Source organism: Sphaeramia orbicularis, chromosome 7, assembly GCF_902148855.1.
Source record: "Sphaeramia orbicularis chromosome 7, fSphaOr1.1, whole genome shotgun sequence".
In the NCBI taxonomy this organism is placed as follows: Eukaryota; Metazoa; Chordata; class Actinopteri; order Kurtiformes; family Apogonidae; genus Sphaeramia; species Sphaeramia orbicularis.
In genome coordinates this window covers 39,971,758-39,997,087 of record NC_043963.1, presented here as the reverse complement: position 1 = coordinate 39,997,087, position 25,330 = coordinate 39,971,758, and the positions used below count along the sequence as shown (strand labels likewise).

The 25,330-nt window shown below is 39.3% G+C and overlaps 1 protein-coding gene across 1 annotated transcript in view; it reads left to right on the top strand.

Moving 5' to 3' along the window:
* The window catches only part of pard6b (par-6 partitioning defective 6 homolog beta (C. elegans)), a 31,330-nt gene extending 6,000 nt beyond the window's left edge, over positions 1-25,330 (top strand). The window contains exon 3 of the mRNA XM_030139136.1: positions 20,363-25,330. Within this exon, the coding sequence (XP_029994996.1) occupies positions 20,363-21,297 (935 nt within the window). The 3' untranslated portion in view covers positions 21,298-25,330. The remainder of the gene's footprint in view (positions 1-20,362) is intronic.

The following is a 25,330-nucleotide window of genomic DNA, read 5'->3' as shown; positions in this document are numbered from 1 at the left end:
TAAGTATGAATAAGTGCAATTGAAACTCATTTAGCAGATAATGATTTGTATCAGCGTGTGTACACTGATAAGGAGGTGTATTTATTGACTGTACACAAGAAGCAAACAAAGAATAGAACATTAGTTGGAAAACTGAACACTACATATGAAAAGCTGCTGAAACAAATGTGATCTAGTCTAGCATTTTTCGGGGGCCAAAAGCTAAAGCCAGTTTTGGTTATTTGACAAAATGTCTCTTAAATCTGTCAGCTCTTCAGTGAACAACTCAGGTTGTTATTGCATGTGTTTAATACATGATGACTAGAATAAATATCCAGTTCTTCATATTTATGTTACAGTAGTGAATAGAAAAGCTTATAATGCTCATTTTCTTTTGCTGGTTTTCTGAAAAGTTGGGTAAAATATGCAATACAGCTGTGTGGAAACCAGCTTTATGTCTAGGTAATTGGTGGGAATCTCTGACCACAGCGTCATCCCAAGGATTCAGTCTTGTCATCATAAACTGGCTCGTAATTCTATTAGGCTACTATTATGTCCACTGAGACTGGAGCTGAGCTATTATGTAAATGTCTTAAAAGGCCAGTGGTTAGATGTGAATGGCCATTATTACATAAGATAGGGCAGTAGTATGGACCAATGTTTTTTTTCTTACTTGGCCTTTGTGGAGTAGTGCAGAGAACTGTTGGGGAAATGTATTTAGAGCTGATAAAAGCAACACTCATTCATCCAAGTGACTGCTCTGACCTCTGTGTGAATGTCTAGTTTTCGTCATGAGGTTATTTTTGGCCCTACATTTTGTTTGTCTGGAAGTCCAAGTCAAGACTGCGTATATCCTTGGCTAGGTGCTCTGTGGGTTCTATTCATTCATTGTGGTGCAGATGGTCAGATGGATGGATATAGGGTTGGATGTTAGGCTGTGACTATCTGTTGTTGTATTGTTGTGGTCTGGTTGTTGAATAAAGCCTGCATTGTTGTTGTTTCGGCATCAATGCTACATCACTGGCCAGCCATTAATGTTGTATTGTTCAGGCCTGGAAGCGTTGTGCGTTTGTGTGTGTCGGACTGGGACTAACACGCTCTTTCTATGCTGGTCATTTTTCAGATCGCAGTGTTCATCTGCTTGTCCCCACTGCCCCCACACATGAACAGTGTGTTAATGGCAGTGCGGTGTCCACTGTTTACCTGTTGTCATGGCAGCACTGAAGAGGCCTGTTCATAGCTGGATTAACAGTGCCACAGGCTCTTTAAGGCAGATGAGAGCTGCAAAGCATGCTGGGAGTGGTATCACTGGGAGTCTTATTTAAAAACTAAACGGCTAAATGTCTGTCCAAACTGTCCAGCTTAATGTGTCATTTAGATATGTATGGTATCATGCACCAGTGTCAGGCTACATAGACCATTTTTGATAAGTGGAACTTGAAGCAGAATCAATAAAAACTAATGATACCCAGTATTACAGGAATAACAGTGTGAGGCACTGATAAATGAGTTGTTAAGAGCTATTTCCTGATCCACACTGTTTTTGCAAAGCTCAGTGTAAATGGAGAATGTTGTAGTGAACTCTGAGCTGCCAAACAAAAAACTGCCCATTCAGTAATGTTGTGGTCAGTTTTCTCTAAAGTGACAATATTTTGTCAGTATCTCCTAGTTGGTGACAAAGGCCACCATTTGTCAGCCTATTGGAGACACTACTGTTAAACACCTGAGTCACTCATGGAGTTTTCATTTTCACAATATAAATAGATTCTAATGTGTTATAAATAGAGTCAAGTAATACAGGAAACTGGAAAATGGTTTATTCCTGTCGATATTGATAATTAATGATATTTTCTAGCAGTCTATGGACTATGCTAATTTATCATATGGTTTGCTTTTCAGGGGAACACACAGATTGTATCATTAAATAAATAACAGTGCTGTCAACTCTTTCATAATCTCTTAATATGTTTTCAAATTAGATGACTTGAGCATTAGCTTTATTACGCATTACAGTATTGACATTGATTCTGTGTTGTGTGAGAAAGGCGGTAATGAGTTGCTCTCGGAAGTTGATTTAAGTCTGTGTATAGTGGTTCTTTGGCATCTGTTCACATTAAAAATATTCAGTTTGTCTGTTAACCAATATAGATATGTTGTTTTGCTGCTGCTGACTATGTTATATCTATATACTCAGTCAGTGAGCCTATTTGTTTTGTGTGGGGGTTTTTTTTTAGCTTTTGTCTAAATATTGCAATTGTGTTGGTCCAATATGATGCAGAAACTTTTACTGTTCAGTAACAATGGCAAAAAATAGCCATTACTGTGTATCAGAGCCTACAGTCTGATCTTCTAGAATACTAGTTCTAATTTGGTTGCAACTCACATTTATTTTTAAAAAGGTCCTAAAAATTTATTTGAGTTTTGAGTATTGAATTTAACCACTCCACAAGCACCCAGGTAACTAAAGCTGAACATGTAGAAAAAGGCTTACCAAACCATTCAATTAAACGCACTTGTTTCCTGTATAGGTCTGTTGAACTCCATGTATTTATAACAATGACCATAGTTTCTGGTTCAAGCAAAGGTGGTGACACGCCCAGGTTATGTTTAAATAGCTGTAAGAGGAAAACGCCATGTTTACATTTATCAGTCATCCAGAACGTTCTTGCGATTACACACACGTTTCCAGGCAGCCATCTTTGTCGCAGTATCAGCTCTTTAAGCAGTCTCTCTCGAGGCTGTGGAGTTTGGTGACGATGTAACCCATCATCGCTTACACAGTTTCTGTCCCAAATGGCTCTTAGCTGCTTACCTATTCAATATAGGGGAAAGGTTTAAGGGGAATGCCTATATATGTGAATCTGGGACTGCCTTAGTAATTAGTAACGAATGAGTCAACCAAAGAACAGGAAAAGCACAGTGTGAAAGTACAACAAAGTGTATCCACCCAGAAAAGCAAGCAGTAGAGCAGGATAACAGCAGCGTATCGCAGGTGACGTGTACTGAGTCTGTTAAGTAACAAAAGGAGAAAGCCAGTAGGAATGTAATGATAGATCTGTAGCGAGTTTGCCTTGACAACCACAGACATCCAGGGATGTAGAGACAAAAAAGTTAGAGTGAGAGAGGATGTCATAACATTTAAGGAAGGAGAGTTTTTCTGTGGCTCGGTTAAGATGAAAGGATTAAAGAGAGGGAGACAAAGTGCTGGCAGGTGTAATGAACGTAATTTTCCCTGAGGAGCACCGGAGAAAAAGTTGAGCAGCTCTGAAAATAATACAAATCAGCCACCCCTGCTTTGAATCTCAAGTTTCCACAGAGCATAAATTATTCCCTAGGATGCTGGTTGTAATGAGCAATGGATTCATAGTCCTGGAGGAGGAATTCGTGGAGGAGGTCCACACATCTTAGGCCTAATAAGAGCGATGGTAGGATGAAAGGGAGAGAGAGTAAACTGTATTAAAGAGGGAGTAATGTATAAGGCATTGTTTGGGCAAAGGCATGTAATTAGAGATGTGGGTAAAGGAGAGGGAGTAGTGTAAGTGTGAGAGGAATGCAACAAGACGGAGAGAAAGACAGAGGAGGATAGTGGGAATAGTATTAGTGAGGGAGGAATGCAGAGTGAGGCCCAAAGTGGGGAGGGTGGGAGCTGGAGGAGGGTGAGAGAAAGAAATGAGGAGAGTGAAAGAGAGAGAGATGGAGAAAGAAGGGAGTGAGGGGGGCATTTTGGGTGGAATGTGGTCTAGTCTCTGATCATGTCTGCTGGCTAGATTAGACAGGACAGCAGGCCAAACCAGACCCTCCACTACAGAGCCCAGCTTGACCAGCAAGGGGTGTAGATGGCCAAAGAAAAAGATGGTGAACATTTAGAGAAGTGAAGCAAAGGAAAAAATATAAACACTTCAAATATGACTTCGAAAATAGGCGAGAGCCGCAGCTTTACAGCCTCTCATCACACTCTTACCCTCTGCCTCTTCCAGTTTTAGGGTGTGAAAACATTAGAAGTTTCTCAATATCCAGTTCGCCAAGTTCGGACTAGCAAACTTGGCAAGTACAGTCCATGTCATGTGTAGTTTTTACATATTTTGTATATTCTTCAAAACCGAATTAACAAATTTCATTGAATCCCATTTCATGACATTAAAGATGTATTTTCTCACTATCCTACCTCCCGCGCGTGTTCCAACATTGTATTACATCATCTCGTAACAGTCATCTACTCAAAACTTTTCTGAGGTAAGTTGACACAGAAGTTGCCGTTGGCTTCGAAAGTTGCATGAAATGTATCTCAAGATATTTGCCAGCCAGGTCCACACAAGTCACCAACCAGTGCATCCTTGGTTTAAGCTAGGAGACAAGAACAACTTGTGCGAATTCCATCCGATCTTGATTTGTGCAAACTTTGAAATGGAATAGTACTTGGGCTACATCTGATGACGTTTCACCAGATAATGAGAATCGAAGAACAGACAAGAACACATGTTGAGAAATGCATATTTTTACAGGGCCATCAAATGGCAGAGTGAAGGCTAACCTACCACTAATTAGTTTTAGCTTCATTCTCATGTATCATTGTCAACCAGTAGTTGTTGGACATCACTGGACGTTCTCCTGATGTCTAAGACAGATGTGAGAGAGTGGATTACTTACCTGTGATGGGAGTTATTAGAGACATGTTTTGTTATGTGTGCCAGTTGCTTTCAACAATATAAATAAGAAAAGAGACATAAAGATGCATGTGTGTTTGGTCCATGCTTTGGCTACATGAGACCATAGTGCCCCCTGTCCCAACATCTCAACCACCTTGTCTCACAATACAATCATTTAGTTAATTTTAGAGCTTGTCTGGTGCTGTTGTCATTACCCAGGATATGGATATTATGTTAAAGCAGTGTATGAGTTTCATCACAATTTTTTTTCAAACTTGTAAAACCTGAGTGATAGCCTAATTATCACTAATCCATTAGTCTTTGTGTGTTTACACACAGAAGTTGACTCCATCATAAACACAGTCAGTTTGTTTACATAACAAGCCAAAACCATCACTCTGGCCTTTTCGGAAATTTTGTCACAAAATGTATTGTGGGAATGTGAATTCCACACAGCAGCAATTTCACTTTCTCTTTGTGAGTGGTGAACCCAAATGTTGCCTTTACCTCCATCCACCGACTACTCATTCTCTAAAACAACCTTTGTGGACTTTTTAATTTTACGTTGTACCGATCTGGCTTGTTTTCTTGTCGAATCTCTAAGAAACTGCTTTCGCTTTGCTGCCATCTTTGTTGCTGCTGCTTGGAATTCCCATTCCCACACTGCACTTTATGACAAAATTTCCAAAAAGGCCCAAGTGACGTTTCGGGTTTTATGTAAACAGATGGGCTGTGTTTATGATGGAGTCATCTTCGAAGTTGTTCACCATGAGGGAAGTGATTCAGGTGTGTAAGCACGGAAAGACTAATGGATTAGTGATCATTAGGCTATCACTTGGGTTTTGCAAATTTGAAAAAAAAAATTGGATGAAAGTCCTATACTGCTTTAATGGTCATCACAGAGGTCTGATTGTTATGAAACAGTTCTCAAAGAACAGTTGAGTGTATTTTTATTTTTTTGGTTTATCCAGTTCTGCTGAGGTGCTGTGTATTAGTCTATCTGGTTGTAAAACTCAACTAGAAAACTGATAATGTCTTCACAAAAATACAGAGAAAAATTTTTACTGTGGGAGGAACCCAGTAGTAAATGTGACTCCAAAGTCTGACACGTTCTATCAACTCAAGTGACGATGTTTATTTCCTGTGGGCAGAAAAGATGGTCACGAGCAAGGTCAATGGTACTTGTCAATGATATAATAGTTATGTTGACTGGCATGCCAGTCATGACCATGACTGGCATTCTGATTTTGTTATAGATTAGACAGCAAGTCTAATCATAAACAGTAAAAATGTAGATGCTGTGAGAATGTACGATTTATTTTTGTGAGTTCGACTCTCATGGAGTAACCAAGTTTCTCCCTTAGGTCTTGAGCTGAAAAAAAGTTTGGGATCTTCCGTTCCACTTTTATGAACCTGACTGGAAAATATACAGAAGGAGGAGATGAAGGCAGGGTCGATTAGACTGTAGAGGAGGAGGGGAAGACAGGTTAACACAGATGAATTACTAGCAACAGGAAACAAGAGGAGGCCTGACAAACAGGGAGTGGATGTAAATGATACAAGGGTAAGAAGAGGCAGCATTTGGCCCGTTGAGGATCGAGGAGGGAAGAGGTGAAGGGGAGGGGTTGGAGAGAGGTGGGCAAACTGACAAAGTGGACTTGTGACCGCAAAACATTGCAGTGAAACTGAACTACAAGAAAAATAAGGAGGAGCCAGTGCATACAGACTGTTGAGAAGTGGAACTGTTTCATAAACGTTAGCTAATATATCACAGTTCCTTGAAAATCCTCAGACTGTCTCAATTTTATCTTGAGCAGCCACTTTAATTCATGTCTCAGGTTTTTTAAGTGTTCTGCTGGCACATAAGAAGTATGCTTTTCACCAAGAAAGTAATGGACAATGTAGTAAAAAATCTAAATAAAATGTTCGTGTTTTGTCTAGTTTTCACACTTTTTGCTACTTTTTGTCTGTTATGTTTGTGTCACAGGTACACCAAAGAAATTTTGGAAAAATGTGATTTGTGAGCAGACAGATGTATGTCTTGCTGATTTTAATTAGGAAAATTCTTTCTGTCTGCTGGGATTGGTGCTGGAGTAATATTGATATAAAGTGTGATAACTGATATGCTTTTCTGTTTTTCTTTTTGCATACCATTCCAGCATATTTACCCTGGCTCAACCTGAGCTGTACTCAGGCTTGGACTTGTAGCTTTCAAATACAGTGGACTAACTACTGTTGCTGTTGATCATTTATTTCCTCCTTTTGGTTTTAGACATTCAACAACTTTACAGACTACGGTACACAAAATTCTTGTTATAAAGGCCTTTCAGTGTATTTAAAGGTAAATAATTAAACAAACCTAAGAAGACCCAGTCCTACTGTCTATACATACAGAATTAGAGGCACTTTCCTGTTGAGTAGGGTTAAGTGCTGTCAAATTGCCAAGTACAGAAGGACTCTCATAGACCCTCTGAACTCAGTCTGCAGACTTGACAGTTGATAGTTTTGTGATGTCAAACACAGGTTCACCAAGTGTTAAAAAAAGTAAGTAAAAGTACTAATAAACCTGTATACCTAAACTCACACTTAATCATTATATTAATAAGGACACTGGATAAACTTGTATGAAGTTGCAGTGTGTGTTGTGCTGGGAGCTAGTTGTGCTTTGATGTTGTTGATGGTCTTCTTTAGCTAATGGCATCTACTGTTGAAGCTGTAAAAGAGAAGAAGTGAAGAACTCTGGGGCAAGTTTAAGGAACTTTATCTAATGAACTCTAATGAAAATCTAATGAACCGTCCCTAATGTGCAATAGTTATTCAATATGACAAACCTTATTATAAACATAGTTTAATAGAACATGCAGTACAACTGGCAAAATATGTGTAGCGCTTAAAATATTGTTCACTACTTGCTGATACAGAAACTGGGACTTCACTGACACACACACACTCGAATGCTACACTGTTTTAACACCTCACATAATAACATGTGCTAACATTGTGTTGTGAGACTTTTAAGCAAAGCATCTGTTTAAACCCAGGCTTACCACACAGGTCAGACAACTGGTGCAGAGTTCAGAAAATCTGATTGTTCATTATCATTAGAAAAACTTCTGTAAGTTGTAATGAGCTAACTGAGCACTTTTAATGCTGACAGACTCTGAAGAATCACTATAAACATACTTAAATGTGCTTGTACACCAACATTAATGCTAACAATAATAATCCATAATGCATGATAATGCTCTTTATAACATCCTGTAATTAAATGAAATGCAGAATGTCATCACTCACTAGACGTACACATGACCCAAGCTCACTGTGTAAAGCAGGAGTGACCAACCCTGGTCCTTGAGAGCTACTATCCTGCATGTTTTTGATGTATTCCTCTTCCAACACACCATTCAAACGATAAGCCTATCATGAAGCTCTGCAGAAGCCTGATAAAGACCATCAGGTGTGCTGGAAGAGGGATACATCTAAAACATACAGGATAGCAGCTCTCGAGGACCAGGGCTGGTGACCCCTGATGTAAGTTTGCCTCAGTCTCCAGATTTACCTGCTGGTCAACTGACTGTGTTTCTTCCAGAGCCACAGATTGAAGGCAGCACAGAATCTGCAGCACACAGTCCCCCTGCCCCTCTCACCCCAGTGAAGTCCATACTCAGACGTATGAGTAACAGGCTTGTGAAGCTAGACCTGAGCTCCCCCAGCCCACATAGGTCCTCCTCTCTCCCTTCTACTCCTCCTTCCTCCCCAAAGCCTACTTCCTCCTGGATGCTACATGTTGCATGTCTACATAGAACACCGCTTATCAGCTCCAGATCTAACCAACACAACTCAGAATGAGGCTGCTCCTTCTTAAACCCAGTGCTGAACCAGCCTCAGTCACCTATACCAGCCTGTCCAAAGCTCAAATCCAGCCTCAGTCCCAGACATATCCCTGCTCCCAGCTCATTGTCCATAGCTAGGCTGTTTTCTGAGGGAAGTCCAGGCCAGGGTCAATAACACTGCCTATCCAATCATTATTACCAGTTCTGATTCCTCAACAGTCTCAGTTATCCAGCCAGAGTTCTATGCAAAGCAAAACACGACCAGGTGTTCCATCCATTGTTCTAGACTTACCAAACCCTCAATTCCTGCTTGATGTATCTGTCGGTGTTAGTAGTTTCTTTAAAAACTGTCAGCAGTGAAAACAGACAGAACAGTTTAATAAATCCTGAAGAAGGGAGCCTCAGTCAAATGGGAAGAAAAGGCAGGAAAGAGAAGAGGCTGTGAGATGAAGAGGGAGAGACAGAAGAGAAAGAAAAGCTCCTGTTGAGAGGTGGACTGAACAGACAGATTGAGTGAAGGGCACAAGGGGGGAACATGGGAGGAGGGATGGCAGGAAGCAGAGGTATGTGCGTCAGCAGAAAAGAAATGGATGGAATTCATACTGCAGTGACAAGAAGTAAAGACGCACACAAGAAATATGTTGGCTGTGCTGGCAAATATATTAAATTTGCATCAAGCCCACAAGTAAATGTATGTTATGCAGCTCCATATTAAAGCTTCTCTCCTTTACAGTGCAGATTGTACTTTCTGTATTAATTAGACAAGTGGCTAATGTCAAGACAGAGTAATAAAGCAGGACTGATGACTGTGATAGAGAATTCATGAGTGAGATTACATGAAGAGGCCCAGCAGCTGCTAATGTTCATGTCTGATCTGGTGTCTTTTGAATTATGGATTTTAATTAAGTCATCCCTCACATTCATAACACACCAAGGCTCTGGTTTTGCTGCAGCATGTCTCACACCTTTTGCAGGTCCCAACCACACAAATCCCTCCTATCAGCACACACTGTCGAGTCTGTTTTCTGGCTGTCCCTATTCCGTCCTCTCCTCGCAGCACCCTCCCTTTTGACCTCCCTCCTTCCATTTCTTTCTCCTTCTCTTATCAGCAGCATTAAGGCACTTTTTATCTGGGCTGTACCAGGGAGGTATGCTCGCCACACCAAGAATAGCAACCCTCCGGGAATTCACTGCTTTGAAAGTTTCTTTATCGCCTCCGCTACTCTTTTTCTTTTCTTCTCTCTCTCCTCTGCCTCTACTTGCTGTGTTTCTTTCGTTCCTGTTTTGCACCACCAGTGATCTATCTCATCTCCACAAGTTTACACTGACATGCACTCCCTCTCCTCCTTTTCCTCCCCCTCCACGCCCCCCCCCCCCCCCCCCCCCTTTGTATCGCTCTGTGTCAGGAACACCACAGCACCAACTATTCAGGCTTGTCATCAACAAACCTGACTGTTTCCAGATCACTACAGCCTGCAACTACTTATCCATTTTATTTTAGTTTTTCTTAACCCTTGAGAAGTTTGCAATTTCTGAAGCGTTGTTTCACTAACATAAGTTGTCTCACGTTTTCAGCAAAAGCAGCACTTGCACAGCCTCTTGTACAGAATATTGGACTACTTTCTACAACTGCAACTGCTAAGAAATGGTGTCTTATTATATGTATTTATAAATTTAGGAATAATATGGAAGTTTTTATTATTTTAAACTATACAGGTCATTGTTTGGAACAAAAATAATATACAGTATTAGATGGGTTGAAATATCCTTTGAGACACATCTTCATTTGGATTAAAAAAAAAAAAGTTTCCTATAAGTTTAGCATCACAAATATTCAAACAAGTTTATGTAAATAAAATGAAATGATCTGAAGTATTATAATCATATCATATGTAAATAATATAATCATGAATGTTTATTTACTTTGACTGACATAATCATTTTTATTTGGATATTTCAAATCAACATCAACAGAAAACTGTAGGTGTGATGTGTCTTAGTATGTTGAAGTGTTGGCCATTAAAAAAGCCTATCGGGTCATGTGAGAAGTTAAAAATATATTAATGAGTTTACGTCCACATAGTGTTTCTAAAAATGTCTCAGAATACCTCAAAAATGACTCATTTCAAATTTGGGAGTGAAATTTAATCAGATTTTATACAAGATTGAAAATACACATATGTAGTACTTAGTGTTTCCTGTGGAATTGATCTCATGGTGTGGCAGTGTGTCATGGGGGGTGGGTGGGGTGGGTGTTGGTCTGTTTCTGTTCTGCGTTTTTAAGGAAAGGAAATAACTACCTTGCAACAGCATTTAATAACATTTACTAACAAAAATAGTATTAATTAATTAGTGAGTCGTAATACACCTAATGACTCTGACCATTTCTGGCAACGCATTTGAAGCAGTTTGTCCAAGTAGAGTGCATGCGCAAATGGGCCATTGATCTGATAGTGACAGTCAGCAGAACCAACCAATAAAGATGGAAGATACTACTGCTGTTCTGTGTTGTATAATTTTTCATTTAAGATTTTAATATGCATAGACTAATGTGTAGGCCTATTATTGATTGATTTTTTTTTTTTGTATAAAATGTATGGTGTGGCGGTGTACCATGGCAAAACCTTACCAGCAGAAACACTGGTAATACTTTGAGTTTACCATTATCAGAGGACTCGCACAAAAACATGTGTAAATGTCACACCAGTCATGAACAACTATTAAAAATATATTCAATGTGTGAATTCAAGTTTCATGAGCATTTTTATTTTAAGTGTGATGAAATGTGTCACATAATGGTGTTATAAATCAGGCATTGTGGTTCTGCAGGGATGCTTCAACCTACACATAAATACTATGCATATGCAAGAGAACATCCTGTTGCACACAAGAATATATATATATATATATATATATATATATATATATATATATATATATATATATATATATATATTTTTTTTTTTTTTTTTTTTTTTTTTTTTTTTTTTTTTAATAATTTTCAGATTTAGGTAAAACAAAACAAAACATTCCAACGATATTATCAGACAATCTGTCAGAATGATGTGTGATTTTCTTAAGTGTGTCATTCAGCCTTTTGTGAAATAGTAGTTTTGTAATTGTAGAAGCAGCAGTAGTAGTAATGGTGCTTAACACTGTCACGTAGCTCCTTCCTGATGTGTTGTATCACCTGGATGCAGTATCAGGTTTCCCTGACACATTGCCTGTGAGGACAGGTACCAGGAAGTAATGGATTGTTGGTGTCATCAGGGATCATTACGTTACAAGGAGAGCCATCCCCTACCGTCATCCTTTTAATGCTGTGTAACCAGAGAAAGCAGATGAACAGTATTCTGTAAATGATGATCGTAATTTCCACAGAATCCCCTTTCTTCAGATATCACTGTTAGAGTATAAGAAAATAGGACCAATGACCCTGTATCTCACCAGCATGTTCTGTCAGCAGTCAGTAAGTTGAATTTGTGAGGTTGTCATGTTCTGATGCTGTTAAGAGTTATTTGGTCTTGATGCAGGAGCTCAATCTCCCAACAGAAGTGGTACTTTCACAGGAGGAAAACTCAACTAATTCAATCTAAGTCCATATATGACTTCCCATCAGTCCTCAATAGTAACTATATTGATATCTTTAACCATTTCTATGCCATTCCAGTCATCTAAATATGGCCCATTTTAAGTAAAGGCAAATTTGTAATATTTCAGAAATTTGTCAAAAATTTTAAAATCCAAATTGTGAACAACCTTTGTAGGCAGTGTCCCAAGGAAGGTACATAAAAAATTCAAATGAGTCCAACCAAATGTTTTGGAGAAGATTGTTGAAATGTAAACATTGGTGAGTTTTATCCTTCAAGGTCACTAAAGGTCAAAAGTCATGGATCCAAATGAAAGTCCATATATGACGTCCAATCAATAGTCACTATATGGATATCTTTAACCTTTTCCTTGTTATATGCCATCAAAATATGGCCCATTATCAGTAAAGGCAAATTTCTAATATTTCCAAAATTTGTCAAAAATCAAAATATCTCAAAACTGAACAACCTTTGTAGACATTGTCCCAAGGAAGCTACATAAACAATTTGGAATGAATCCGACCAGTAATTTCATGAGAGAAGATGTTGGAAGAAATAGCTAACTTATCGTCCAGTGAGCTAAAAATGCAAAGTAAAAGTGTGCTTAGTTTAATGCCCTTTTATCTCGAAGGTGTAACCAACAGACCTAATGGAATCACTTGCTTGGTGTGTCAACTGAGTGCCTGCACATCCAAGTAAACACTGGCTCTTTTAAAGCCCAAGTCCACCGTCAGAGTCGGAAGAATAGAGCAGTGATGAGCTGCGAGTGCACTAGTGGTTCCTTTTCCTTAGGCACAGTTGTCAGGACGGAGATGCATTAGCTGTTCACCCACTGTGTACACGTTCTGGTGTGTGTTGGCTGCATACTACAGAGAAAAATGACTAAGCATCGCTGCGTGTGTCCTCACTTGTGACGATGTTAGGTTGTCATTTTCCCCTCCGTTGCCTCGCTTCCTTCTCTGCTCACTGATTCTATTCAAAGTGTGGGAAATTGTAACAGCCGCTGCATAGCTGGAATACCTAACCTGAGCAGAGCCATGGCAGTGGGAGTGTAGAGCCAGGAATTATATTTATGTTGGTGTTTGTTAGTATCACTGCAGGTGGATGGATTGTACACTATCATGAGATGAGATAATGATTTCAGTGGTAAAGCGCTGCATTCTTTTGGTAAGAAAAAGTAATGAGTACATAGCTGGTGAAAAATATCTTCCAGCCTTTTATAACACTGTCCTTCCCACATGGTTAAACTCTGATTGTGTTGGTAAATCATTATCCAAACTAACTGCATACATGTACACTCTGTATCGACAGCATTCCTCAGCCATGCGTCATATATTTAATAAGCACTAAAAGGGATGACAGTAAACTTACATGTGGTGTAAACAAACCCACACAGCTGTGCATACTGTACATGGAAACTTTAGTTAAATACCAGAGCAGGGTGACAATGAAATGGCTACACTGTTAGCATAGAAATGAGGAGGTATTAATGGATAAATAGATAATTACATCGTGAAATTCTGTGCTGAAACCAATGTTTAATACTTTGGGTAGCTGATGCTGATACCTACAGTATTTTCACTAATGATTGTTTAGTTTTGATCTCCCCTCTCTTGTCATCTCCATTAGCAATTTCTCCGAACATGTTCTCCGAAAAAACTACTGGTCGGATTAGTTTCAAATTTTATATGTAGCTTCCTTGGGACAATGGCTACAAACTCTGTTCACAGTTTTCAGAAATTTTTATTTTTGAATTTTTCACGAATTTTCAAAATAACAAATTTGCCTTTACTTATAATAGGCCATATTTTGATGGCTTATACCATCGAAATGGTTACGGATCAAGGTTCAAAGTGACTTTACTGATACCCGTAGGTAGATTTGTCCTGCAGTCTGGAGAGGGCATCTTAAACATTATACACAAAAAACATTAAAAACACAGGACATGTACAGGGGACAGATTAAAAACAGCACAGACAAAAGACATGGACTGGTACTCCCAGCAGCTCACTGATCATGGTGAAAACAGACTAAAAATAAATAGATAAAAAACAGACTAAAATATATAAAAGTCACCAGATCACACTAAAAATGCCAATATAAAACCTGCTAAAAGCATAATAAAAACATGATATAATATAAGGAACAATAAATAAATAAATGACAAATAAGTTAAGACAACGTTGAAATAAGCCAGACTCCAAGATATCAATATAGTTACTAATGAGCACTGATAGGAAGTCATATATGGACTTAATTTGGATTTAATTAGTTGAGTTATCGTCCAGTGAAAGTACCACCCACTTCTGTTGGGAGACTGATCCTCTGCATCAAAACCACAGGACTCTAACATAGCAGCAGAACCTGACAACCTCACAAATCCAAGTTGTTTTTGATTCTTGATAGAACATGCCGGTTAGATACAGGGCTATTGGTCCTACTTTTGTTATTTATTCCCCTTTAGTGCAAAAAAAAAAAAAAAAAAATTACAAAAAAACAGACTGTTTTAAAGTCTTTCAGGGCTTCATCTCACTTTGTGACTTCTAATGTAAGACAACAGGTTAGAGCTGCACAATATATCGTTTGAGCATCATCGCAGTGTACATGTGCGCAATAGTCACATTGCAGGTCTTGCAATGTAGGAGGCAAATGAACTCAGTGTGTTCTCATCTAATTTCAAGGGTACCTGACACACTGCATGCAGCGATCCACCAATCACAATCATTCTTAATCAGTTTGGAGTGAGTCGCTGGTAACAATATTGAAAAATGAGCAAAGAACAAGAGAAAATCACCGTAAATGAAGACTTGGTGCAAAAAAGAAAAGCTACGTCAGTTATCTGGAATTATTTCAGCTACAAGAAGGATGATAAAGAAACACATGTTCTGTGTCGATAGTACCTTGTACCTGTTACCACAACAAGAGGTAACACAACTAATTAGTTTGACCATTTACGTCATCACCACACAGCTATTATATCCTCCTGAGTATTTTTTCATATCACAATATATATTGCAGGGTAAAAAAAATCGCAATGTCAGTTTTTTCCAATATCGTGCACCCTTACAACAGGTCCACATTATCAATCTGCAAATAAGACATAACTTCACTAATGGCATTGGCCAATACGTGTGTACTTCTAAGCAACATTTGAATGTATAAAAATGTAGTCTTTACAAGCATTATTTGTAATATGTGGTCTCATATTTATTAACACAGATGTTGAATAATCTAACTGTCATATGTTAGGGCAACTTTGGGAACTCCTGTGAGATTTAGTTGTAGCATTCTGGACGTTAAAAACAAAGCATTGGCCCTTTGTATAAAAATGGCTTTCGTTTTCCTATGATATTATATTTTTATTCAGTTTTTTACATCAGCTGCCCTCACGTCCCCAGCAAGCCCACAGAAAAGGAAGAAACTTTAACATTTACACATCACATTGTTCTCTATGACACACAAACTCACAACAATACAGTTTATCATCCAACGTATGATTTCCAGTATCATGAGACCAATGGATTGTTTTGGAGCAAAAAGGGAAGGAAATCAAGGTAATTTGTGCTTTAACCATGAGGAACTTTGTGTGTTGTGACTTGCCCATGGGTCTTTGTAGCCAATTAGACTGAGAGCTTTACTTCTGTGCACTAATAAGTGATAATGTAGCGTTGGCGTTTCATGGTGTAGGGTTTCTCGAGTGCTGTTCATTAGAGCATCATATAGGCTGAGGGGTAGATGTTTCATGCGTGTATGTTTAATGCACTCTGAGATGCTTGCATATTGTTAAGTCTGTGTGTGTGTTGGGAAAATATGCTTGTTCCCTGATTTGCTTAAGCAGCAACTCTTTGCCCAGTGTGTACGAGTGGCCCTCAGGGACCAGCCTGGTCGCTTTCCTCAACTATAACTCTATTGTCTGGTCGGCTCTTTCATATGCTGAAGACGGAGGGATGGTTTAGATGAAAAGAGTCCAGAAAGAGTGAAATGAGATGTGGAACGTTGCCTCCTCCTATGCATGACTGCATCGTAAGAACAACTCTTGTGTCGAAGGAGGCAGATGTGCGAGAGGGCTTTGAGACATCCACCTGCACAGACCCTCTTCACGTGATGTTATATTTATTTTTTGGGGACCAGAGATTTCAGCAAGAGTGGCAAGTGGCATGTACGAACAACAGCCAAAGCCAGAACAGGGAAGGAAAGATTTTTTTCCTCTCGTGTGGAATTGGCACTGAAGGTGAACATTGGCCCACGATAGTAAATGTGTATAGACTGGACTTATGCCTCATGGGAACTGAAATGTGAGCCTGTCGCTCTTTCTGTAGACAATTGATCCTTTGTTTTGCTTTTTGGGGTGGAGAGGGGAGTGGTGGGGTGCGTACCTGTCAGAACCTGAGAGCCACAATCTTTATCAGATACTGTTGTGGATATTTTCCCTCATTACTCATACACATACACACCCAGTAAGGGAGAAGACTAATAGCAACCAGGAAATTATTCATTGTCAAAACAGCAAGTCAGGTGTTATTTATAGAACACTTTGGTCTATAAACAGAATGATGAGCAAATTTATCCTCCTGAAAATGATAAAAATAGATAAAAAGTGACACTTCATCCTGGGAAAAAGGAGTGGCTGATATAAATAGAGAATAAAAGTCAGAGATGTTAATAATTAGCTGCTTTTATATGCTGGTTATCTATTAGAGAGGCAAAGTCTAGTTTTTTCCTCTCTTATGCGGCCAGTCCATGATCTAGTTCACAACAACAACAAAAAAGTGAGGTTAAAGTCTATGGTACCCGAACAGTGATCACACTTCCTCTTCAGAATGCACATCTACAAAAGGGCTGGGATTTCTTGGCATACTTGTGACTCATGCAGCTAAAATGTGGCCACATTTTTTCTTTTATTTGTGTTTGCACTATAGAGATGAGAGGAAATGAGAAGTTAATTAAATGCACCACAAAACGGCAGGAACATGCAGGTTGGAGAAGTTGAAGTTCATAGAGACTACCTGAACTCCAAAGCATGCTGAATTACCCAAAACGTTTTTACCTTAACTTTAAAAACTGTCAGTCAGACCTTTTTGATATGCAACCCGTCAAACAGATTAATGTACAGGGGTTGGACAAAATAATGGAAACACCTTAAAAAATCAACAAAATATAATTTAATATGGTGTAGGTCCGCCTTTTGCGGCAATTACAGCCTCAATTCTCCGAGGTATTGATTCATACAACTTGTGAATTGTTTCCAAAGGAATTTTAAGCCATTCTTCAGTTAGAATACCCTCCAACTCTTTTAGAGACGATGGCGGTGGAAATCGACGTCTTACTTGAATCTCTAAAACTGACCATAAATGCTCAATAATGTTGAGGTCTGGGGACTGTGCCGGCCATACGAGATGCTCAACTTCATTAGAATGTTCCTCATGCCATTCTTTAACAATTCTAGCTGTATGGATTGGGGCATTATCATCTTGAGGTGAAGGTGTTTCCATTATTTTGTCCAACCCTGTAGGTCAACCAAACGGTCCAGTCTGGCCCATGGGATGAATTTGCAAAGTGTAAAAATAACACAGAAGACATTAACAACTAGAAGCACTTGGAGAGCCCCCCCCCCCCCCCCCCCCCCGTGGGCCCCCCCCACCCCCGATCACCACCAAAATTTAATCATTTCTTCCTTATCCCATTTCCAACAAACCCTGAAAATTTCATCCAAATCTGTCCATAACTTTTTGAGTTATGTTGCACACTAACGGACAAACAAACAAACAAACAGACAAACAAACAAACCTGGCAAAAACATAACCTCCTTGGCGGAGGTAATAAAGGGTGTCAAATTCATTTTAATTCTTCTATCACAGGCTGTACAAAGAAGACAGAAAACAAGGCCAAAAAGGGGAAAATGACATGCAATCAAACTATAGGTAGATCCCCTTTCCTGATTATTTCTTTAATTAATATTCTGGTCTGGCATATCCTTACAGCATCACAGTCCTGCTTGAAGAAGGAAGAATTCTTTTACCAAGGGTCATAAGAAAAAAATCAATCCTGCAGAAAATTGTGAGAGATTCCAGCCTAAGAATTATTAAATATTATGTTCCAAATGTTAGCAGCCTAAATGTAAATGTAATAGATAAATATACAGGCCAATCTGATCTCAAGGGGATCGAATGTGTAAAATAATAGCATAATAACCTACAAACAAGGACAACTCAATTTTTTTCTTTTCGTGCAAAAATGGAAATTATTACATTTGCAAACTATTCTTTCACAAAACATGTGAATAACCTGAACCATGAATAAAATGAAATTTCTTGAGAAAAATATTAACAATATTATACTTTAGCTTATCATTTACACGTGTATCCGAGCTTACAACTCACAGTGGATCTACAAAGACACAAAACATTTAGTAACAGGCATCTGGAATTTAAAAATATACAACTTGTCAAGACTCACTGTATAGTTTCCTGGTAGTTTACCCTGTAGTTTAATTTACCCTGGCATCTTTTAGCCTTCAAAAGTACATGGTAAAATGGTAAATGGACTGCACTTGTATATCATTATTTCCACACCTTCATGGTGCCCAAAGGGTTTTACAAAGCCTCACATTCACCCATTCATGCACACATGGGTCAGTGTCTTAACCAAGGACACTTCGACATGTGAACAGTTGGACCCGCTCTACTAACTGAGCCACAGCCCCTCAGTGTCAATTGTTTTTATTCAGAGGTAGGCCTATACTTAAATTTTTTGCACCAGAAAACATAGAAACAAATTCTGAGTTGTCATCATTTATAGATTATGCCATTATTTTACTAGTCCGTCCCACTTGAGATCAAATTTAGCTGTATGTGGCCCCTGAACTAAAATGAGTTTGGCATCCTTGAACTAGATAAATTAAATCCGGTAAAGAAAACAACTTGGAGTAAATCAATAATGAATTCAAAACCTACATAAATAAAAAGACAAAACATAATTAAATCTACAAGCAGCGACAATCAGACCGTTGCACTTTCATACAACTAAGGCAGGGCCACAATTGAATGGTTTTATTGTGCACATTAGACACTTTTTGGATGTTTTACAAAGGATAATACGACTTCCAGTATCACGAGTGCACAAGCTGAAAATGGCAAAAGCAAGGTGAAAAGTTTATTTTCAACTCAAAATGGTAGACTTCCTGACTGTCAGGTTTAGAGTAAGACTCCCACAGTGGTTTTAGGTGCATCTGGGCTTCATACATGTCCATGCTAAATTTGGTACATGTAGGTGAAACCTCATAGGGGGGCTTATGTTCTCAACTGGGGTTCAACTGAGCCACTGCTGGTGAAAAAAATCTAAATTTACAGTATTGCTACAGAAACACTATTCAATAAAAAGTCATAATTTTGATAGCTTTTAATAACAAAAGCCCTGGGGTAACTGACCAGAGGAGTGTGATAAAGTACAAGGCTGAAAATGGCAAAAACCTGGCAAAAATTTCATATTCAAACGAAAATAATGGACTTCCCTTTGGGTTTAGTGTTTGGCATAATGTTTTTTTTTTTTTTTTGTGCATCTGGATGTGATACATGTGTCCACTACATTCAGTTTCTAGGAAGCACATTTGAGCCTTTTTGCCTCATCCGTTCCTAAGACCCATGAGATGCAACAATTTGTACTTCTCACGTTTGCAAAGTTGACTTTTTTTGTTTTGTTTTGCTTTTTAGCATGCTTAGTGTAAAGTAGTCTGGAGTATGACAGACCTTTTTCCTTTCTTTAATGTACATATTTGATCAGAAGGCTGAGTTGAGAAGGCTTTTTCATTCACATGGATAATCTATGATACTGAACATATGCTCATTAAATCTCTAACGCAGGCTGCCTTATACACCTGCAGGGCTCTACTACATACTGCATGTAGGCCAGTTTGTGGGTGGCAGCGTGTCAATAGTGCTGAAGGAGGACTAGGAGGTGGACTGGGTGCCTCTGTAATATAATATTCTGTGTCAGTGGGACCTGAGGGGGAATTCTGGGGATCAGTGCCTTCTATGTGTTCAGCGTAGACACCCTGCAGGGATGCTCTGGGCTTAGAGCTGCTCCATTGCAAAGCATTATTCATCCTTCTGAAACTCCATGATGCAACAGAATGTCAGCCTGAACAGCAGCTTGATGTGTAAAGAGCCCAGCAGGGTGTTAGAGGGAAATTAACCAGCATTTGACAACGTATGTCCTCTTTGTTTTTTCTCTTTTCCCTTTTTTGTCTCCATGGTGCATTTATCTTCTCTTCTGCTTCTGTACTTCTCTTCTTCTACTTCTATCTTTTGTCTCGCAGAGGAAGCTGATTACACGACATTTGGAACCGACTCTCTGACCAGGAAGAAAAACACAGTGTTATCGGCGGTACTTCTGCGTCCTGATGCTAACAAGAAAAAGCCACCGGTCATCATCAGCCTCCCAAGGGATTTCCGTCCCGTCTCCTCCATCATCGATGTGGACATCCTTCCAGAGACGCATCGACGCGTCCGCCTGTACAAGCACGGCCAGGAGAAACCTCTGGGCTTCTACATTCGTGACGGCTCCAGTGTCCGTGTCACGCCGCAGGGTCTGGAGAAGGTACCGGGGATCTTTATATCTCGCATGGTTCCAGGCGGGCTAGCGGAGAGCACCGGCCTATTGGCAGTCAACGACGAGGTTCTTGAGGTGAACGGTATCGAGGTGGCTGGGAAGTCTCTGGACCAGGTGACGGACATGATGATCGCCAACAGCCACAACCTCATCATCACTGTCAAGCCAGCAAATCAGCGGAACAATGTGGTTCGCAGCGGAGGAGGAGGTGGAGGAGGTGCAGCGTCCGGCAGCTCAGGACGTTCATCGGACAGCGGCGCCAGCTACTACGGCTACTCGTCTCCTGGTGGGGTCGGCGCTGCAGCCTCCATGCCAACACACATTATCCAGAACTTCCCCGTCGGGGAGATCGAAAGCGACGAGGAGGACGAGGATCTGGTGATTGAGGTGGGTGGGGAGGCCGAGCCCATCAGACGCACCGGTTCCAATTACAGCATGCCCTCGCTGCCTCGGTACGAGCCGCACCTCAACCTTCGTTCCGCCACCACCTCAACCCTGTCTGTCAACGCCAACGGGACCCTGCCAGCGAGCGCCAGCAGCGGATCGCTCAGTAACGCCAATGCCACATCGACCACTCCGTCACCTGACAGAGCAATGGAGAGGCGGAGTCTGGAGGAGGACGGCACTGTTATTACTCTATAAAATCTGGGTTTCTGAACACTAAACATTGGACCCAGAGCAACACAAACACTTCCACACACCCTGAGGTGAGTCTGACAGCGAAATAGGGCCATTGTAAGCAAAAAAAAAGGTGGGAATAACATTGAAATGGTCTGACATTGATTTAGGAGTTTTCCAAAAAGAAAAAACACATTCTCCAAGGTTGTAAAATCGTAAATTTGCAAGAACATCAACTTAAGTTACAAGAAAAAAAGAGCATTAAATGGTCACAAAACTCACAAACTTGCAAATGAAATGTCATCGGAAATTATAAAGTCAGAAACTTGCAAGAAAAACACATTATTAGAAAAACTGACTGTACTGATACATCACTGCTGATCAATACTGAGCACTGTTAAAACTGCTACTTGCAAATACATAAACTGTTTCATGTGCAAACACTTCATCTCTCCTCAGGAGTGTGAATGAAAACACAAGAGTGTTAATGCCAAAACATTTGGACCATTAATCCAATGTTTACTGAATCATGTCAACATTATTTAAAGACTTAATTATCTTGTGTTTTGCTGCTGAATTATTTGCAGCATCTGTGAGTATTTCTTTGCAAATTTCTGACCTTATAATATCTATGAATATCCTGGATTTTAATGCTTTTCTTTCAGCTACAATGTCCTTAATATGCTGTCGTTGGTGAATCATGGACCTCAAGCACATGAAATCCGTACAGAGACTGAACGGGAAAAGCACAAATGTCCTATACATTTAATCTCACACGAAACACAGCGTCCTGTACCTTCGCTCTTCTACACGCCAATGACCACGCATGTGTGCCATAGCCACACCCCTTCAGCTCTGCAGGCATGGGAGTGTCACCTTTTCACATCCCTCTCCTGCCTTTACACCTTTTTCAAAAAACCACTACGAGCACTTGTTTGTGATACTCTGAGCTTCCACTGGAGGGCAGCGAAATGTGACGCCCCATGCTTTTGTTTTTGTCACTCCTTGGAACAGCTGGTTGAGTAAACAATAAGCCCCCCCCCTTCCCCACGACACACATATAAAAGTAGGATTCTAGCTTCTGCTCTTAATGACAATCTGAGGGTGTTTATTGGCCTTGTCCCCGCGCCCCCTTCCCCTAAGAGACGTCAGCATGTGATTGATGAACAGTTGCGGTACATTCCACAATAATCAACCAAGTGCTTGGATCTGCAATAATACTGTAGCTTTTTATTTAAGGAGAAACCACATTAATAAAACGAAAAAAAAAAAAAAACAATTCTGGGTCTGGTCCAGATGCTTTTAACCACTTTTCCCAGCTGTTTTTCCTCTCTTTCCGTCATGAGAGGTTGATCGTTTTAGCCATTGTTAGAAGCAACTTGTCTTCTGAAAACCCCTTTAATGCTTTTTTTTTTAATTGGTTTTACCTCTTTTCTTTTTTCATACTTGCGAGAAGTTGCTTTTTGCTGTATATGACCAGTTTCCATCTGTCCAGTGGGGGGATGCAAAACACTAACCCATGAAATTACCTGGGAATGAGACAAGACGCCGTCAAATGATTTTTTTCTCATTTTCCTTCATGTTGCATTCCCTCTACTTTTTCATGACAAGGGCTATTTCCCCTGCTGCATGTGTACAAATGGCATAATGTGAATGTGATTTCATTTTTGTTTTTTTGTTTATTTTCTTTTACATCCCTTTCCGGTTCTTCTCAGACCAGTATGTAATCTCAGTGCTGTACAGTACATTCATCTCTCTGACTTCACTTGGATGTGTCCTCAGACATTCACATATGAAAAGTGATCTCTTTAGTATTTTCGCACCATTTCCTCATCTTGCATTTTTAATTCAATGACTGACAGATTGTGGCGGAATGTGACACTGACTATTAACTGTGTTCAGAATAGATGTGAAATGTGGGCCGAGGGCTGGAATTGTACATCAGTAGAGAACAAAACCACAAGGATGTGAGTTTATTAAAAAGAAAAAAAATGAGACGGCGACAAAAGACAAACTGCCTGTGGCTGAAAATAAACCCTGAGTCATATTGAAACAAACACACATGCAGGTACTCTGGGCACAAACTCATTCTGTTTCTGTATTTAATAAAGGTGAGGCAGGTATGCATTATATGTTCTTCAACTATAATAGGTACTGTATATTTAATATTTCCAATGAAAGCCTGTAAAAGTTAGATGCTATCGCTGCTCACATCTTGCTGGAGTATTCTAGTTTCCTAATGCCCCATCCACCCTAATGTGAATTCTTTGCAAAACAGGTATTTTTCTGTGTATTTTGGCCTCTTGTCCATACATAAAAGGCAATTTGGGATATTTTTAATAAAACTTTCCTGAGTGTTTGGTTTGTAAAACTCTGGTTTGTGTATATCTGTCACAACAAGGAAAACAATTATATTAGAAGATAAAGGCCATATACTGTAGGTATATAGGTCAGTGTATTACCTGCAGTAGATTGAGGTCAGCACAGACACATTGAGAGTAAATGTAAAGAAGTCGTGTCAACAGCCCAAACCAACGCTCAAGGTAACTTCATGACAGATTAAAACCTCTGTGTCTGCAGTATCCAAAATATAAAGTCCACTAGAAACAATAGTTTGTCAGAACATTTGTACCGGGTTGTAGGGTTGACAGAAAATACTCGTTTAGAAAAACATCTGTATTAGTGTAGTAGTTGACAGAGCGTACATCTTAAATCCAAAGATACTGAAATTAATCCCAAGTGTTTTATTTGTCTTTTTTCATCTCTGTACAACTTCAAGTCCCACAAAAATAATCAGCCTTTAAAATCTGCACTAGGAACCACTTTTACTTGCTATTCACTCACTGTTTAAAGAGCCTAAACAACAAAGAGGAGATTTTTTCATTTAGACAAAACCAGTGGTTAACATTTTCCTGTATAAGAGCAGCATCCCTCTTTCATTTTGTGCTGAGTGACACAGTCCCATCACACTGTTCTGTTTATAGTATGACTGAAGTTGCATTCTGGGTAGTGGACGTATTCCTGGTCACATCATAAGATCATTTCTCCACTATTGAAGTCATTTATAGACTTCCAGCTGAACCCATGACATTTATTGATAATATGTTATCACTGCCTTTCTGAAGGGTGAACAGATGGGCTGGTTTGTTTTTTTTTTGGTTTTTTACATTTTCACCATTTTTAAGGGCGTATCATAGATTAAAGCTCGCGTTAACATGTCATCGTCTGAAAAACACGCTCCATCTGACACTAATGTTGATTTCTTCTCCTGCTTTTTATTTGAACACCTGATGAACCTGTCAGAGTGAATACGACTGGAAACAGCTACTCTTACTGTAATTCATACTACATGAGGTACTGTCTTTTTGGCCTTTTATGGTACAAATGGTACTATTTTCATTCCTGTCTTCAAACATGCTGATGAATGACATTCTGCATTCTTTTAGAAATCAATGTTAATTTATTTTCTTTGTCTCTGACTGTACCACAGGACACTGGGATTGTAACCACAGCAACATTATTTATTCTCTAATCATGCATCTGTGTATTTTCTTCCTTTGTATATGTTTTATGAATTTATTTTTATAACTGATATGTTTTTGTTTATTCATCAATCTCATGGTAGACATTGTTGCCCATTAGAGATGATTTTTTTTTTCTGTTTTGGCTAAAGAAACAGGAGTATCTGTTTAAGGCATGACGCTATTATTATTTTTCCATACTGTGAATTATTATTATGACTTTGTGGGAGAGAAACAGTTGTATTAGCAGAACCTCTGAACAGGCTGAAACATGTTTAGCTCTTAGACTGATTCTTTCTCTTTTTTTTTCTTTTATTTTTTAATCGATTGAGCAATGATCTTTGCTTGCCAGATAAAATCCTATGATATAGATTTGTAATGAAGATTGTCAGTATTTTCATATCGATATGATGTACATTTTTATCACATGTAATGAAAATGTTTTAAGATTCAACTGGAGATGTATAAATAAATAGATGTAAACCTGTACTTGCTGATTGAAGGAGCTGGATAAAATAAACTAATATGTAGCAATC